The sequence below is a fragment of the Calypte anna genome, chromosome 1, assembly GCF_003957555.1.
Source record: "Calypte anna isolate BGI_N300 chromosome 1, bCalAnn1_v1.p, whole genome shotgun sequence".
NCBI classification, from domain to species: Eukaryota; Metazoa; Chordata; class Aves; order Apodiformes; family Trochilidae; genus Calypte; species Calypte anna.
The window spans coordinates 936,469-954,987 of NC_044244.1; the positions used below are offsets into that span (position 1 = coordinate 936,469).

The 18,519-nt window shown below is 52.6% G+C and overlaps 2 protein-coding genes across 3 annotated transcripts in view; both read left to right on the forward strand.

Annotated features, from left to right (window-relative positions):
- Window positions 1-8,091, forward strand: part of LOC115600466 (ankyrin repeat domain-containing protein 16-like) — a 35,443-nt gene extending 27,352 nt beyond the window's left edge. The window contains exons 7-9 of the mRNA XM_030469525.1: window positions 1,460-1,538; window positions 6,729-6,933; window positions 7,710-8,091. Coding sequence (XP_030325385.1) covers window positions 1,460-1,538; window positions 6,729-6,889 — 240 coding nt within the window. The 3' untranslated portion in view covers window positions 6,890-6,933; window positions 7,710-8,091. The remainder of the gene's footprint in view (window positions 1-1,459; window positions 1,539-6,728; window positions 6,934-7,709) is intronic.
- Window positions 8,092-11,571: 3,480 nt separating this feature from the next.
- The window catches only part of LOC103527806 (rab GDP dissociation inhibitor beta), a 28,667-nt gene continuing 21,719 nt past the window's right edge, over window positions 11,572-18,519 (forward strand). The window contains exon 1 of one of the 2 annotated variants that reach the window (XM_030469519.1): window positions 11,572-11,847. Coding sequence is in view for 1 of the 2 variants with exons in the window: in XM_030469518.1 (XP_030325378.1) it covers window positions 11,803-11,847 (45 nt within the window). In the remaining variant the exon portion in view is untranslated. The remainder of the gene's footprint in view (window positions 11,848-18,519) is intronic. The other variant, XM_030469518.1, reaches the window with a different exon arrangement.

Genomic DNA, 18,519 nt, shown 5'->3' on the forward strand with positions numbered 1-18,519 from the left:
GCCACATGACAAATTCATGGCCCTGAAGAAGTAGTTACAAACTTGGAGGTTTTCTGCCAGGAGAGAGGATGGAGAAGCCTCTGGAGAGAGGAAGAGGAGGAGGAGGGGGTTTCAAACTGGAGGGAAGAGAGAGGACACTGTGGGTGCTGGTGTGGGAGGCTGGGTGGGAGGTTGGGTGTCTTCTTTCCTGTAAGAAATGGGGGTGCCTGAGGGCACTGGGCCCCATTAGCACCAGGTTCTGCTCTGGGAGCTGAAATCTGCTCCAGTAAAAGCCAGCTCTGCATCCTGGTGGTGCTTGGGGTGCAGGAAAACAAATTTGTGCAGACCTGAGGAGAAGGACTTGGGGGTGGGGGTGTCCCAGAAGCTCAAGGTGAGCCCTCAGTGTGTGCTTACAGCCCAGAAACCAAGCAGGTCCTGGGCTGCATCAAAAGCAGCAGGGACAGAAAGTCAAGGGAGGGGATTCTCCCCCTCTGCTCTGCTCTGCTCTGCTCTGCTCTGCTCTGCTCTGCTCTGCTCTGCTCTGCTGAGACCCCACCTGGAGCTCTGTGTCCAGTTGTGGAGTCCCCAACATCAGAAGGACACAGAGCTCCTGGAAGGTGTCCAGAGCAGAGCCACTCAAATGCTCAGAGGGCTGAGCACCTCCCTGGGAAGCCAGGCTGAGGGCTTGGGGTTGTTCAGCCTGGAGAAGAGGAGGCTCCCAGGTGAGCTTAGAGCAACCTTCCAATATCTGAAGGGGCTCCAAGAAAGCTGGGGGAGGGCTTTGGACACGGGGGGGTAGGGAGAGGAGAAGGGAAATGGGTTAAAACTTGGAGAGAAAGGGGAGATTGAGGTTGGAGATGGGGAGGAAATTCTTGAATTTGAGGGTGAGGAGAGCCTGGCCCAGGTTGTCCAAGGAAGTTGTGGCTGCCCCATCCCTGGCAGTGTCTCAGGTCAGGTTGGATGGGGCTTGGAGCCCCCTGGGCTGGTGGGAGGTGTCCCTGCCCATGCAGGGGGTTGGGACTGGATGAGCTTTGAGGTCCCTTCCAACCCAAACCATTCCATGACTCTCTAATTCTATATTAAATCTTTTTAACAGCCAGCTGCCATTTATGGATGGTCCATCAGGGGCCACAGAGTGATCCTTGAGTTTCTGTTGTGCCAGGGAAGGTTTGGGTTGGATATTGGGCACAATTTACTGAAAGAGTTGTGAGGGTTTGGAATGAGCTGCCCAGGGAGGTGGTGGAGTCACCATCCCTGGAGGTGTTGAAGAAACATTTGGATGTGGCTCTTCAGGAGATGGTTCAGTGGTTGTGGGAGTTGTGGAGTTGGGTTCATGGTTGTTTGGTGGTGTTTGGACCCCATGATGATCTTGAAGGCTTTGTCCAACCTTAATGATTCTCTGATGCTTCTCCCATGTCTGCTTCAGTGGAAAGGTGAGAAGGTCAACAAATAATCCCCCTGTCTCTGGTCACCTCTGCAGGAAGGACACACACACACCATCCAGACCCTGCTGTCCCTGGGGGCTGATATCCATGCCAGGGATGGGAAGAACCGTTCTGGTAAGGAATTTCTTCTTCATTTTCTTTGGGTCTGAAGTCAAGAATGTGATTTAGGAACCAGGACCCCAACCTCCCAAGCTGCCTGTGCTGTGTCTGCTCAGTTGGGTGTGCAAGGAGATGTCAGAAGTATGGGTGCAAAAGGCTCATGGAGCAGCAGGAGATGTCTAAAGCTTGGGGCTTTAGGGTTTGTGAGGGTTTTTTTTTGCAGTTTTCTTTTCTGCTGGACTTTTTGATGTGGTTGAGCCCACACTCAGGGGCCTTTCCCTTGGGGAAGAACAAAAGTGATGCAGATTGGGGTTTCTCTTTACCCAAATGCTTATTTTGCATGAAATTTTGGGGGAGCTTAGGAGCTCTGCCACTGCCTCACCACCAAATTTATCAGATGATTGATTAGTTTTGCTTGGAAAAGACCTTTAAAAGATCACCAAGTCCAACATTAACCCACCACTGCCAAGGCCACCACTGCCCCCCATGTCCCTCATCCCCACATCCCCAGGGCTCTGAAACCCCTCCAGGGATGATGGGGACTCCAGCCCTGCCCTGGGCAGCCTGGGCCAGGCCCTGACAACCATTTTGGAGAAGAAATTGTTCTAACGCTAAAGCTGAGCCATGAACAGCAAAGGATTTTGAATCACAAAATTGAGCAATACCAAAAAGTGAAGATTATTATGGGGCCCAGTGCTGTTCAATATCTTCATTGATGATTTAGATGAGGGGATTGAGTCCATCATCAGCAAATTCACAGATGACACTAAGCTGGGGGGAGTGTGGATCAGCTGGAAGGCAGGAGGGCTCTGCAGAGGGACCTGGACAGACTGGAGAGTTGGGATGATTCCAATGGGATGAGGTTCAACATTCCAAGGGCCAGGTCCTGCACTTTGGCCACAACAACCCCATGGGGAGCTCCAGGCTGGGCACAGAGTGGCAGAAAGGGACCTGGGAGTCTGGATTGCCAGGAAGCTGAAGAGGAGCCAGCAGTGTGCCCAGGTGGCCAAGAAGGCCAATGGCATCCTGGGCTGGCTCAGGAACAGCGTGGCCAGCAGGTCCAGGGAAGGGATTCTGCCCCTGTGCTCAGCTCTGGGGAGGCCACAGCTTGAGTCCTGTGTCCAGTTCTGGGCCCCTCAGCCCCTCAGGCAGGAGATTGAGGTGCTGGAGCAGGTCCAAAGGAGGCAAGTGGGCTGGTGAAGGGACTGGAGCACAGATCCTCTGAGGAGAGGCTGAGGGAACTGGGGGTGTTGAGGCTGGAGAAGAGGAGGCTCAGGGGAGACCTCATCACTCTCTGCAACTCCCTGAAAGGAGGTTGGAGCCAGGGGGGGGGTTGGGCTCTTTTCCCAGGCAACTCTCAGCAAGACAAGAGGGCAGGGTCTCAAGTTGTGCCAGGGGAGGTTTAGGTTGGAGATGAGAAAGAATTTCTTTCTGGAGAGGGTGATCAGGCATTGGAATGGGCTGCCCAGGGAAGTAGTGGATTCTCCGTGTCTGGAGCTATTTCCAAAGAGCCTGGATGTGGCACTGAGTGCCATGGGCTGGGAACTGCAGTGGGAGTGGATCAAGGGTTGGACTTGATCTCTGAGGTCCCTTCCAACCCAGCCCATTCTATGATTCTATGATTATGGCATTTGCAGGTAAGAGCCCAAAATTCTGCTGTGAGAATGAAGGTCTAACATCTAATTCTTCTCCTTCCATCCCTCCTGCTCCTGTCCAAGGAACTGTGCAGAATACAGGGAAATCCAGGAGAGGAGAAGCAGCCCCCTGTGTGTTGCTTAGTCCCCTGCTGAGCCTGTTTCAGTGTTTTGTCCATGGGCCAGTGGACAGTGGTGTTTGGAGGTGTTGAGGTTTGGTGTCCCTGTAGGAGCAACACAAGCCAAGAAATCTTCTGCACTTGGAGAGCTGTTTGGAAAAGGGGAATTGCCTCAAATTGGAAAAATTTCTCCACTGAAAGAGTGGTGAAGCATTGAAACAGGTTGCCCAGGGTGGAGTCAGCATCCCTGGAGGGGTTAAAAATGGGTAGAGGTGGGGCCTCAGGAGGTGATTTAGTGGTTGAGGTGGTGAAGGTGGAAAAGATCTTCAAGATCATGGAGTCCAAGTGTTCCCCCAGCACTGCCCAAGGCCACCCCTGCCCCATGTCCCTCATCCCCACATCCCCAGGCTCTGAAACCCCTCCAGGGATGATGGGGACTCCAGCCCTGCCCTGGGCAGCCTGGGCCAGGCTCTGACAACTCTTCTGGAGAAGAAATTGTTGCACATACCCAGGCTTTGAAACCCTTCCAGGGATGAGGACTCCACCACTGGGCCAGGACCTAACAACCCTTTCCAGGAAGAAATTGTTCCTAATATCCAGTCTAAATCTCCCCTGGCACAACTTGAGGCCATTTCCTCTTATTTTATCACTTCTTCCTTGGGATACCAACACCCCCCTGGCTCCAACCTCCTCTGAGGGAGTTGCAGAGAGTCAGAAGGTCTCCTCTCAGCCTCCTCAGCTCCAAGCTCAACACCTTCAGATCCTTCAGCTCCTCACAAGTTCTCCAGAACCTTCTCCTTGCTCTCCAGACCCTTCTTCTCACTCTCCAAACCTTCTCCTGGCTCTCCAGACCTTCTCTTTCCTCTCCAACCCCTTCTCCATCTTCTCCAGCCCCTCCTCCATACTCTCCATCCCTTCTCCTTGCTCTCCAGCCCCTTCCCCAGCTCCATTCCCTTCTCTGGACACTCTCCAGCCCCTCAATCTCCTTCTGCTCCTCAGGTCCCCAGAACTGACCCCAGGATTGGGGGTGCAGCCTCCCCAGTGCCCAGCACAGGGGGACAATCCCTGCCCTGCTCCTGCTGCCCACCCCACTGCTGATCCCAGCCCAGCCTTGGCACTGCTGGGTTTCTGCCTGGACTTGATCCTCAGGCTCTTTTCCAACTGAAATGATTCTCTGGTCAGTGCTGGGCCCTGCTTTGCCCAGGAGCCATCTGGGAGGAGGAGTGAGAACAGCCAGGGTGACACCTGTGTCATTGCTGAGCATCTGAAAAGGAGCCCAGGAGGAGGAGATGTGCAGAGGATTTCCTTGTCTCAGGCTCTGGTGGTTGGGATTTCAGGGGTGAAGCCCTTTTGCCATGAGGTGTCCTGCAGCAAAGTGGGGGGAAGGAGAGCAGCAGCAGTGAGAGATCCTCCAGGGCAATGAGCTCAGGAAGCATTCAGAAGAGAGTTTTAACCTTTCATTGCCCAAGCTGTCTTTCAAGGGAACCAGGCCCTTCATGGATGATCAGACTTTGGGATGATAAGATGATATATTTTAGGCTGCAAATTACAATTTTATTTTTTTTTTCAGAGCTGCTTTGCTCCACAGCTTCTGATTTCAGTTGAGTGGCTGAATAAATTCCTTTCAGCTGCAAAGAGTTTGCAGGGAGGAGGAAAATAAATCCAAGGAGAGCTGTGGGGCTTCATTCATTCCTGACTCTGGATTCTGGCTCCCTCAGCAAATTTTTCCTCCAGACCCTTTCCCAGCTCCATTGTCCCATCCCTGGAGGTGTTCAGGTCCAGGTTGGATGGGGCTTGGAACAACCTGGGCTGGTGGGAGGTGTCCCTGGCAGAGGGGTTGGATCTGGATGAGCTTTGAGGTCCCATCCAACCCAACCCATTCTGGGTTTACAAATTTGCTTTCAAATTTGCCTGAAATCAGCCAGTTTGGACTGGTCAGGGGAGGTTAGGCAGAGCAGGACAGGGGTTGCAGGAGCTGTCAGCAAACCACCCAGGACCTGAGGCTTATGAGCAAATAATTCCAGAGAGCTTGGACGTCAGGATGGTTGCTATAGCAATGCCACTGAGTTGCCATTCCCAGCATGAGTCTGAAGCATCTCCTGCATCCCCATCTCTCTCTCTCAAAAAAAAACAAACCCAAAACCTTTCCTGAAATGGTTTCAACCACTGCCAAAACTGGCAACTTACTCAGTCTTCAGGTTTGCTCCATAATGGTTGAGCGAGTGCACTCTGATGTCTCTCCTGACCTCTCCTTCCACCCCCTCAGTGAGTAAATTCAAACCAGGCAAACCCCAGGGACATTTGTGGTGGCTTCTGACAGCTGCTGGTTCCCCAGTTCCCTTTGCTGTGTCACTGCCTCCCAGGGAGCTTCTCACCCAGACCCAAAAGTGTCCCCTGTGGATTATCCACGGGGAGCAGGAGGCCTCAGGGTCAACCCCAGCCTGCAGCAGGAGGTAACCCTGAACCTCAGCAGGTCCAACAAGGCCAAGTTCAGGGTCTTGACATGGATACAGACTGAGGGAGGACACACTGGGGAGCAGCAATGTGGAAAGAGAGCTGGGAGTGGATCAAAAGCTGAACATGAGCCACAGTTACAGCCCAGAAACCAAGCAGGTCCTGGGCTGCATCAAAAGAAGCAGAGACAGAAAGTCAAGGAGAGGATTCTCCCCCTCTGCTCTGCTCTGCTGAGAGCCCACATGGAGCTCTGTGCCCAGTTGTGGAGTCCCCAGCATCAGAAGGACACAGAGCTCCTGAAAGGTGTCCAGAGCAGAGCCACTCAAATGCTCAGAGGGCTGAGCACCTCCCTGGAAAGCCAGGACTCCTCTTTCCCCCTCAATGAATCCCCTGTGCTGACTCCATTTCCTTTTCTGGGAGTCCAGTGTTTCAGGCCAAAATCCCAAATTATAACAGAATTATGGAATGGTTGGAAGGGACCTCAAAGCTCATCCAGTCCCAACCCCCTGCATGGGCAGGGACACCTCCCACCAGCCCAGGGGGCTCCAAGCCCCATCCAACCTGACCTGAGACACTGCCAGGGATGGGGCAGCCACAACTTCCTTGGACAATCTGGGCCAGACTCTCCCCACCCTCACATTCAAGAATTTCCTCCCCATCTCCAACCTCAATCTCCCCTTTCTCTCCAAGTTTTAACCCATTTCCCTTCTCCTCTCCCTATCCCCCCGTGTCCAAAGCCCTCCCCCAGCTTTCTTGGAGCCCCTTCAGATATTGGAAGGTTGCTCTAAGCTCACCTGGGAGCCTCCTCTTCTCCAGGCTGAACAACCCCAAGCCCTCAGCCTGGCTTCCCAGGGAGGTGCTCAGCCCTCTGAGCATTTGAGTGGCTCTGCTCTGGACACCTTCCAGGAGCTCTGTGTCCTTCTGATGTTGGGAACTCCAGAGCAGAGGGGGACAGTCACCTCAGCTCCCAGTTTGATGTCTTCTTTCCCCTTTTCCAGCCCTGCACACTGCCTGTGCTGGGCAGCAGGCTGGTGCTGCACGGATCCTGCTCCAGGCTGGGCTGAAGGATTCTCCTGATGCCACAGGCACACTGGCCCAGGAGCTGGCCAGGAAGCCAGAAGTGCTCCAGGTTTTCCAGGAAAGCAACGTCAGCACTTGAAACCAACTGGGGACAAAAAGAGAAAGATGTTTCAGTTCAGGGTGGTAAGTTCCTGGTGGTGTGACAACTGATCAGGGGTCAGCAAAGCCCTGTTGGAAATGAGGAGGCCACGAGGATGCTCAGAGGGCTTTGGAGCTACAGAGTGAGGGAGTTGGGGTTGTTGGAGAGGAGAAGGCTCCAAGGAACCTTCTGAAAAATGATGAAGAAAAGGTTTAGAATATTTTCATGTCCATGTCAGTGGCTGCAGAGAACCTGTGAATCTGTCTGTAGATGATGAACAAGCACTAAGTTAAACACTTGTTACCAGAAGTTGGGGTTATTCAGTCTGGAGAGGAGAAGACTCCAAGGAGACCTCATTGTGGCCTTCCAGGATCTGAAGGGGCTACAGGAAAGGTGGGGAGGGGCTTTTTAGGATGTCAGGGAGTGATAGGAGCAGGGAGAATGGATTCAAAGTAGAGGAGGGGAGCTTGAGATTGGAAGTGAGGAAGAAGTTCTTCCCCATGAGGGTGGTGAGAGACTGGAAGAGGTTGCCCAGAGAGGTGGTGGAAGCCTCATCCCTGGAAGTTTTGAAGGTTGGATGGGGCTTGGAGCACCCTGGGCTGGTGGGAGGTGTCCCTGCTCATGAAGGGAGTTGGGAATGGATGAGCTTTAAGGTCTCTTCCAACCCAAACCATTCCATGATTCTATAATGGACATGAAAAGCATGATTTAAATAGGATTCTCTCAAAAAAGATAATGGAGCTAAAAGGGCTGGGGCTGTCATATTCCTGTACTGATCCCATCCTTGTAAACTCATGGCTGCTTTTCTTTCTTTTCCCAGTTTTAGGGCTGAACTTCAACCCTTCTCCTGCAGCACATCCAACAGCTGAGGTGACAGCTCCCTCAAGTTTCACCCTCCAAGGAAGGTGCCCTTGCTGGGTCACCTCTGGGGACCTGCACAGCTTGAAGCTGCTGAAGCTTTTGTAGCTCCTGATGGGATGTCTCCATGGGATGGATATCCTGAGGGAGAAGGCACACCTAGATCATTGCTTTTTGTAGCCCTTAATGGCCCTGCTGTCCACGAAGCTCTGGAAGTGGCCCCCTGGAGAGGGTGAGTGTGGTGCAATGTCACTGAGCCCTTGGTGACAATTCCTTCATCAGGGTTGAGCTGCAGAGGACAAACTCAGGGACTTTTCAAGCTGCTTCAACCTTTTTTGTCCCAAACCTGCTCCCAAAACTTGCTGAAATCCCTGAGACCTCGTGATGATGTCAGGGGTCTTTGGATCAGACTGAAAAAGAGATTTGTTATTCCAGACAGATTTCTCACCAGCAATGAATTTCAAAAAAGAAATAAAATCCTTCTTTTTGAAGCATTTAGAGAGACCCTGGTGAATATTTAATGCAGGCAGGAAGTCTCTAAGAGCCTGGAATACAGATAAAGGTATAAGCTGCTGGGTTTGTCTGCCTCTATGATGATGAGTTTGGTTTTACAGAGAAACATGAGAAAAAATGAGAGAAACCACCAGGATTCTGCTGCCCTGATGACAGCAGATGCTCCAAATCAGGGGATCTGTAACTCAGGAAATGGGGAAGGTTTTGCTCTGCCCAAGCTGTGCTGCTCCTGGGCTGGGTTTGAGATGCTGCTGAGCTCTGCTGGGGAGAGAAATCCCCACCCTGGGGTCCCTGCAAGTAGAATTTGCTGGGATGATCCTAAGATGGAGTAGAACCAGTACCAGAGTCCAGTTGGAGCCTTCTCCCCTCATGTGGCACAAGGAAGAGGCAGCACAGTCCCAAAATTAATTTGGGGGCTGCAAGAGGGGGTGAGAGCTTGAAGGAAGCAAGGGCTCAGCAGCATTGTAACTCTCCTAAATATTCTGCTTTTTGCCAGTGTTCCCCTGCCTTGTTTTTCTGACTTTGAGTAAGATTCTTCTCTACTAAGCAGGAAAAAGAAATAAATTCTGGGACGGGCTTATGGGGCAGAGGACAGGAGGTGTCCCATGGTGCAGGCAGGGAGACCTTCCCAAAAAGAAAGGGAGTTTGGTGTTAAATGAAATGGATTTTGCTCCTGGTGGTCACTCCAGCACCTCCCTCAACTCAGGAGCACCAAGAAACAAGTGCCTGGGTGGGCCAGCCAGGTTTCCTTGCAATGACACTGAAGTCCCCATCCCATCTGCTGGGTTTTTCTTAGGTTGGTGACCACTGTCAGGGTTTAACACTGCCCTGGCAATTAAACCAAATAACAGATGCTGTCTATTAATCCCTCTCCCTGATAAAGGAAGGAGGGAGAATAAGGGAGAGAGACTGATGGGTTGGGAACTAAACTATACAGCTTTAATGGAACAGGAATGAGAAATAGGAAAAATGACTCAATCTATACAAATCTACAGGAAAATTGATCCCAGGTTCCTCCCCCCTTTCCCCCAAGAACTCTCCCATCCCCACTGAGGCTGCAGGGCAGCCCTGGGAAAGTCCAGGCTGGAATCCTGGGGTCAGGAGCAGTTGGGAGCTGGAGGCAGGAACACACAGATTCAGGCTGGGATGGATCAGGAGCAGAGGCAGAGGAAGGGATGGAATCCTCCCAGGATGCTGAAGCAAAGAGGGAGAGGGGAAGAAGGGGAAGCAGGAAGGGGTTTGAGCCTGGGATCCCTCCAATTTCTCCTGAGGATGAGGTGTATGGGATGGAATCCTCTGTTTGGTCAATTCTGGTCATTTCTCTTGTCTGTTCCTCCCCACAGGAGGGTTTCAGGTGTGACCTCTTGACTCCTTTTCTCCTTTTGGAGGGCCAAATGTTGCTCAGAGCTGAGCAGTGTCCTTGGCTCTGCAGCCCATTCTCCAGCAGTAACTCTAACCATGGAGTGGGATCAGTCCCAGCAGCAGCCACTGCCTGAGAAACTCGCTGTGAATTTCAGCAAGTGCAGCTCCTGACAAGAGACTGAGCTGAAAGCAAAAGCACAAGACAGAAAATCCCCTTTATCCTGGCCCAAACCAGGACAACCATGTACGTGTTTTGAGTGTGTCCCTTAGGAGCTGCTGGTGATTGTCATTCCATCCTTTTCCCCTTGGAGTTACAAGGATTCACTCTCTAGTTGCTGTCTCTCAGCCCTCAAGCATGGTTGACCCTGGCCCAGGTTGTCCAAGGAAGTTGTGGCTGCCCTATCCCTGGCAGTGTCTCAGGTCAGGTTGGATGTGGCTTGGAGCTCCCTGGGCTGGTGGGAGGTGTCCCTGGACTGGGTAAATTAGATATTAGGAAACAATTCTCTCCACAGAGGGTGATGAGGCATTGGAATGGGCTGCCCAGGGAGGGGGTGGGTTCTCCATCCCTGGAGGTTTTTAAAAAGAGACTGAATGTGGCACTTAGTGCCATGGGCTGGGAAGCACAGTGGGAGTGGATCAAGGGTTGGACTTGATGATCTCTGAGGTCCTTCCCAGCCAGGCTGATTGTGTGATTCTATGGGTAATCTGTGAGGTCCCTTCCATCCCTGAGAAGCAGAACATTCCATCCCTGAGAGCGCAGCTCCCCAAAGAATTTCTCCCTCCCCAAGAAATAGAATCTTGGAATGGGTTGGCTTGGAAGAGAACTGAAAGCTCAGCTCATTCCAACCCCCCTGCCATGGGCAGGGACACCTCCCTCCCAGATTGCTCCAAGCCCCATCCAACCTGGCTTTGAACACTGCCAGGGATGGGGCAGAGACTCTTTCCTGGGCAACCTGGTTCTAAAGCTCAGCACCCTCACCCCAAACAATTTCTCCCTCCCTCCCTGCCTGCCTGCCCAAGATCTCCTCTCCATCTCCCCTCTCCCAGCTGGAAACCCTTCCCCCTCGCAGGGTCCCATCCCTCCAGGCCCTTGTCCCAAGTCCCTCCCCAGCTTTCCTGGAGCCCCTTCAGGCACTGGAAGGTGCTCTAAGGTCTCCCATTGCAGCCTTCTCTTCTCCAGCCTCAACACCCCAACTCTCTCAGCCTGGCTCCAGAGCAGAGCTGCTCCAGCCCTCCCAGCAGCTCCAGGGCCTCCTCTGCACTGGCTCCAACAGCTCCGTGTCCTTCTGCTGCTGGGGACCCCAGAGCTGGGACACAGCTTTACCCCAGGGGGTCTCCCCAGAGCGGGGCAGAGCAGAGGGGACAATCCCCTCCCTGGCCCTGCTGCTCACACTGCTGGGGATGCAGCCCAGGACATGGGGGGTTTGATGCCTCTCTTGAGCTTCTCCTCACCCCACATCCCCGAGTCTTTCTCCTCAGGGCTGCTCTCCACCCATTCTCCAGCCAACCCTCTCAGGGAATCTCCCTCACCCCCACTCGTGGCTTTTCCTCTCTCTCTGAGGGGATTTTCATGAGGGCTCCACGGTCCCTCTCTCTCCTCCGACCTCCTCAGCCGCCTCCTACAGACACACCCCGCAGCCCTGTGATTAAATGAAGATCTCTGCAGCCCTGCAGGGTGTGGAACCCCATTCCACAGCCCTGAGGAGCACGTAAAGAGCTTAAAAGAACCCAAAAGAGAATTAAAAAAAAAAAACAAGGGATGGGGGTGTGTGAAGGGGGGGGATGTAAACCCGTGTGGCAGCACCGCGCATGCGCAGCCCGCTCCCCACCACGGTGGCAGCGCCGTCTTCAAGGCTTTGAGTCCCGCCCCTTAGCGACGGCGCCTCCAGCCAATGGCGAGCGTCACCGGGGGTTGATTGGCAGGCGGGGGAGGGAAGGCGGGGTGACCACGCCCCCTCCCGGCCGCGCTCTCCCTCACGGCAGCGGCTCGGGCTCCATTTTCTCCCTCTCCCTCATCTCGGTCAACGCCCGCTTTCTCCCTTCAGGTTTTTTTTTATTATTATTATTTTTTTTTTTCATTTTTTTTTCCCTTTTCCCCTTCTTCCCCATCCTGACCGGCGAAGAGAGAGCCGAAAGAAGTTTCACCGCCCCCCCTGTTCTTCCCTTCCCCCGGCGCCGCCATGAATGAGGAGTACGACGTGATCGTGCTGGGCACCGGCCTGACGGTGAGGAGGAGCCGCAGCTCGCATGGGCCTCGGGCCTGCCCAAGGCGGCCGCCGCCCTGATGGGCCTCGCCGTTCCCCCCCCTCCCCACCCCATCCTCTCCATCCCCTCCTTTATCCCTCACACAGCCCCGTTGCCTCTGGGCCCCGCTGTCCTTTTGCCCGTCTATCACCTGATTATCATCCCCCCCCCCTCCTCCTCCTCCTCCTCCTTCTCCCTCCCTGATTCCTCAGCCCCTGGTTCGGGTTCCTTCTCCCTTGGATGCTGGGGTCTGTTCCCTGCTCTCTTATCACCCCTTCCCTTCGGACCCTGTCGTCTTTTTTTTTTTTTTTTTAATCTGTCACCTCATCTTTATAAATCCCCTTTTCTCTCCCCACCCCCACCCCCCCCTCTGATTTCCTGCAAGAAAGGTTCCTGTTTTCTTCCTTCTCTAAATAGTACCCTGAGGTACCAGGGTTGCTGCTAGCCACCCACCCACCCCAATATTACCCTAAGGTGCCCTCCTTCCCCCCCCCAAAAAAATATTACCTTGGGTTCCCTCTCCCCTCCCCAACATTACCCTGTAGTGCCTGGATTCCTTCTCCCCCCCACCCCAGAATATTACCCTGGGTTTCCTCTCCCCTCCCCAATATTACCCTATAATGCCTGGGTGCCTTCTCCCCTCCCCAGTATTACTCTATAATGCCTGGGTGCCTCCTCCCCCCAAAAAATATTGCCCTGGGCTCCCTTTCCCCCTCCCCAGTATTATCCTATAGTGCCTGGGTGCCTCCTCCCACCCAAAAATATTACCCTGGGCTCCCTTTCCCCCTCCCTAATATTATCCTATAATGCCTGGGTGCCTTCTCCCCCCCCAAAATGTTACCCTGGGCTCCCTTTCCCCCTCCCTAATATTATCCTATAACGCCTGAGTGCCTTCTCCCCCCCAAAAATGTTGCCCTGGGTTCCCTCTCCCCTCCCTAATATTACCCTATAATGCCTGGGTGCCTCCTCCCCCCAAAAATATTGCCTTGGGTTCCTTCTTCCCCCCCCTATAATTACCCTGAGGTGCCTGGTGTCCCCCCCATTATTACCCTGAGGGGCATGGGCTCCTCCTTCCCCCCTAAAAAATATTACCCTGGGGTCCCTGAGTTCCCTCTCCACCCCCAATATTACCCTGAGATGCCTGGGTTTCCCCCCCCCAATATTGCCCTGGGTTCCCCCCCCAATATTACTCTGTGTTGCCCCCCAATATTACCCTGGGGTCTCTGGGTGTCCCCCCCTCAATATTACCCTGGGGTGCCTGGATTCTCTCTCTTCCCCCCCAGTATTGCTGGGGTGCCTGTTCCTTCCCCCACACACCCCCCAAATATTACCTTGGGGTGCCTGCTTTGGGTGGTCCCCACCCCCTGATCCCTTCCCCCATCTTTAATCACCATAACCCCCCCCCCTCCCCAATTTTCCATCCCCACCCTCAGCCACCTGGCTCCTTTCCCCTCCTCCTTCCCCAGACCCCCGGGGCTGCTTTTTGGTTTTTATATGATGATAAAAAAAAACCCAATATTGGGGTGTAGCATCCCCCCCCCCACCCCCCTTCACCTCGGCTGCCTCCCCTCCCAATCCAACCCCATTTTCCAGGGTGGGGGTGATGGGAAGCCCCCCCCAAAAATGCAGTTGTTTAGCAGAGGGAGGGCGGGGAACAAGGGACAATAAAACACTAACGGGGATTTATGGCCTGATATTTTTATTTTATTTTTTATTAATTGATGACGATTTTTAAAAAAAATCTTTACTCCCCAAAGCCGAGGTGGCTGCGGGTCCATCCTGCCCTCCCCTCCTCGCAGCCGAACCGGGTTTAGGGTGGAGGCAAGACCTGGTTTATCCCCCCCCCCATCCTCCCCATCCATCCATCCATCCATCCCCTCCCCTTTTCCTCTCCCCGCTCCGCCTTTGCAGCCTTCGCCTCCATCCAGCCCTGACTGCAGCAGGAGGGGGATGGGGAGGCGGCCAAACCTTGCACGCCTGTCAAATTCGGCTGATTTACCCTCCCTTTCCTCCTCCCCCCCTTCCCGAAAAAAAAACAAAAAAAATCCTCTCTTGTGTTGTCGTGTTGTCCCTGAGGCAAAGTGACAGCTGATGGCACCTGGGGGTGCTGCAGGGGATGAGCCCTGTGATGGGGCTTTGTCCTGTTGTGGAGGATGCAGCTTGCTCTGCAGGCTGCTGAAAGGGAGGAAAAAAAAAATTATTTATTCTCTATATATCTAAAATAGCAGTGCCATGAGGTTCTGATTCCTGCTTTTCTTCCAAGTGAAGAACCCCAAACCTCTGTGGGTTCTGGAGGGCTTTGAAGGATGGGTTGCAGGTTCCAAACAAGGGGCTTTGTTTGAAGGAGGAGGGAAGAAAATCCAATATGGTGGTGAGGAGGTTTTCCTGGCTGCTCAAAAGAGAAAAAAACAACCCAAAAAAACCCACCCCCAGCCACCAAACCTTTCCTGCTTTTGTTTCCTCTTCTTAACGGGGTGGCCAGACAAAAAGAGAGATCTTTGGGGTTGGTGGTGAGGGATTTCCTCCACTTCCCTTGGTTGGTGCTGATTGTAACCAGAAATCCAGGAGCTTCCTACTGTGGCTTTGGGGCTGGGATTGAGGGGACTGCCAGAGTGGTGGAGGCATCATCTCTGCTGACACAGGACATGGCTGCTTAAGGCAGATCTTGTTTATCCTCCCCACACCCCTCCCCTCTTCCCAGGTTGGGAATAATGAGACTAAAAAACCAGGATGGGGCACAAAGAAAATGTGCAAAGCGTGGGAGTGTCTTCCCAGCTGGTGCCATTGGATAAACCCAACTTTCCTGGTTGCTTTCATTCCTTTCTCTCAAGGTTTTTTTGTTTGTTTGTTTGTTTGGTTTTTTTCCTTTGAGGTAGCAGAGATGAGTTTAGGAGCTATAAAGCTTCTTCCCTTTGATAGGGAAAGCTGCAGTCTGGCCTGAAACCTGTCTCTAGCTCAGCAAAGCAGGGAAACAGACTTTTTGGGGAGGTGGATTATAATGAGCTTCTAGTAAAGGGGCCTCCTGATAGATCTGAGCTCCATTAAAATGTTAATTTATGCTTCAGAGTGAGCTGTGGTATCAAGTGGGTAAGCACCCTGCTTAATCTCAACCTGACAAGTGCCAGTGTAAAATTGACAAAAGGCCTCTTGTGAAATCACTTTTTAAGACAAGCTGATGCTAATGATCAGCATTTGGATTAAAATGAATACATTAGGGCTGGATTTTAAGGTGTGCTGACCAAACCCCAGAGCCTCCAGAGCTCTTCTTTTGTTCCTGAGGAGCAGACTTGACCTCTGAAATAGCAATTAGAACAGGATGGACTTCATCTCCTCTTGAGCAGCTTGGGCAGGAAAGCAGATGGATAAAAAGCAGAGGTCCTGGTGCCACAGAGATGTTCCTGATGGTGTTAGCTGGGCTGGGGAGTAGTTTGGGAGTGTTGGTTCAGGCTGGGCTAAAAGGCTTCATGCTGTCTTCCAGTCAAGCTGGAAGTTTGGAGGTTTTCTCCACCTTTGGTGTTGGCAGAGTTGAGTTTCCTGAGGAAAAGGAAAGTTGAAAAGGCCGTGGAAATGCTTTGGGTTGTTTCTTCCCTTTCCCAAAGAGCTGTCAGGAAGCTTCAGGTGATGTTTTCATCCAACCTTTCCTTGGCCCTGCCCCTTACTGGAGCTGTGCTGTAGTGTTGGAGTCCCATCAGGTTGCTGCTGTGGCTGAGTTGGTGTCTCCTCTCTGAAAAGCACCTCAGCCACCACCCATCTTGGTGCTGCTTAAACAAAAAAAGAGGTGAAATTGGGGTCTTGTTGGCTTGATCTTCAAGGAGGTGCTGTCCCCATCTTCTGGGCTGAGATCTTCTCCCATGAGAGTCACTGCCTTGTCCTGGCACCCAGCACTAGGACTTCCACAACACCCCATGGAGTAGCTGTGATCCAGAGAGAGGCAGTGAGCAGCTGCTCAGCAGGAGGTTTTGGGTTTTGAAAGTTCACTCCTTGGTTTAGAGAGGAAAAAAAATAAATAAAAGAGCCACAAAGACATCTGTTGTGGTGCTGCTGGTTGGGTCTGCAGGGACACAGCTATGGGGGTGGGTGTAGAAATTCCCCTTTTGGGTGGATTTGAAAGCACAAGATGGATGTTCCAGGTGCTGAGCTTTTCTTCAGCCAGGAGTGAAGAGTTTGGGCAGGATTGGGATTACTGGCACAAAAATCTTTTCACTTTCTCCCTTCTCTCTGCAACCTGGAGATCCCTGTTGCAGCAATAAGCTTGGAGAGAGGTCTCTTAGCAGGATGGGGACAAATAATCCCAGCCTGCCTTTAATCCTGAAGTACTGCTGATACCACAGGCTTTGATTTACAGGAGGGAGAACTGAACTTCAGAGCTCTCTGTTCCTCCTGGTTGGTGAGGAAGTGTCAGACCTCTGTGTCCTCACTACAGGGCAGGGATTTGCAAAGTGTTGGTGGCTTTTCCAGGTCTTGCATCCTGGAAATGTTGGTGGGAATGTCTTCTTCCAGGTTGCTCAAGTCTTAATAGCTCTCAGATCCTTAGGCTTGTGAGGTGCTTCTTGCATTGCAGATTAAGCAGCATCTTTCTCCCCACCTGCTGCACAAACCCATTTCTCATCTGGCCTGGTGATCAGCAGGCTGGAGAACACCCAATGGTTTCATTTTGCTCTTTTCACCTTAATTTCCACCTCTTTTTTTGTCTGTAAATGTCTCAGTACAAACACTAGGACATTTGAGGATGGGATGTTGTGCCCTTCTGAGAGGAACTAATCCACTTCCAGAAGTCCTGGGTTATTTGACCTGGATTTTGGGCTCCATCCTGTTCATCCCCAGGAGATGAGCACCACGTTCCTGCTGGATTTTCAGTGGGTGCAGGCCACAAGTCTGCAGAGCTAAGCTTCTTACCTGCCAGCTGCCTCCCTGGGTTAAACCTCCTTAAATCCATCACAGAGATACAGATTCACTTTCTGGAGGAGCAGAGTAGCCAAACTCTTGGGTGGAAGAGAGATTTAATCTTGTAGGCACAGACCTCCTTGCTTAAGGAGCCTAAATAAAGAACTTGAAGGTGACTGTGAGGACCAAGTGTGGTGTCACCATCCCTTGCATCATCCCCTGGTAGCTGAGGGGATTGCTCAAGTGCAGTGAGGGATTGCTTTGGGAGTTTGTGTGGCTAAGCAGAGCTTGGAGTTCAGCACGTTGGGTGTAGGGTGGAAGAGAGAAGGTTGGAATTCTGTGCCTGACTTCTTGCTCACCACAGCCCAGAATGGGTGAGGTGGGAAGGGAGCTCAGAGCTCATCTCCTCCAAGCTCCATGCCCAGGGACACCTCTCATCCAGCCCAGGTTGCTCCAAGCCTCATCCAACCTGGCCTTGAACACCTCCAGGGAGGGGGCAGCCACAACTTCTCTGTTGTGGCAATCTGTTCCAGAGTCTCAGCACCCTCCTCCTGAAGAACTTCTTCCTAAGCTCCAGGCTGAACCTCTTCTCCTGCACTTTCAAACCATTTCCCCTTCTCCTAGCACTGGACACTCTTCTGAAAAGTCCCTCTGCAGCCTTCCTGGAGGTTCCCTTCAGGGTTTGGGGGGCAGCTCTAAGGTCCCCCTGGAGTCTGGACAATCCCAGCTCCTCAGCCTCTCCTCCTGGCAGAGCTGCTCCAGCCCCTGGATCATCTTTGTGGCCTCCTCTGGACTCATCCCAACAGATCCATGTTTTTATGGTGGGGACACCAGAATGGATGCAGGATTTATCTGAAATCAGCTAAAATTGATGTCTGCCCTGAGGTGAAACCCTGCAAACCCAGCAGAGCACTGGAGTCTTCCAGTGGAGTCTTCTCTTCTCCAGGTTGTCTTTCTATGAAAGAGCTTCTGCTCTGCCAGGGCCCATTCTGGAAGGTGGAAGGGATTTTGCTCACTGCCCTGTGCAGAATCCTCTCCTCAGCACTGGTGGAGGGACTGAGCTTGGCTCAAGTTTCTCTTGAGCTGTCTCAGCCTTTCTGAACTGTTGCCCTACTTGGAGAAGATCCATCTAAACCTTCTTGCCTTCCCTCCTTCCCTGAAGGAACAGCCTTCCCTGAAGGAACAGCCCCTCCTGAAGAACAACCTTCCCTGAAGAACAACCTTCCCTGAAGATTAGGGCTGTAATCTTGTGAAGAATTAACTGGAGGAGCTGGGATTGTTCAGGTTGGAGAAGAGGAGGCTGAGGGGAGACCTCAGGGCTCTCCAACAGCCTGAAAGGTGCTGGTGTCTTCTCCCAGGTGATGGAACAAGAGGGAATGGCTTCAAGCTGGTTTAGTCTGGACATTAGGGAAAAAAATATTCATGGAAAGAGGTCAGGCCCTGGGATGGCAGGTGGTGGAGTCACCATCCCTGGATGTGTTTGAGATGTGGTGTTGGGGGATATGGAGAACATTGTAGGGTAGGGATGATGCTTGGACTCATCATCCCAAGGCTCTTTTCCAACCTGAAAGATTCTATGAAGGCTTCAGTGGGCAGAAGGCCTCCAGGTGACTGCTGATGGGTCTTAAACAAGCACAGAAACACCACCACCACCCCCCTCAGTTACCCCTTAACTCCTGGTTTTTTTTCCCCTCCAATTTATCCCAAACCTGTTCTGCTCTGGGGTTCTGTGCTCTTTGGCCACTGGAAGCAGCACTGCCACCCCCATC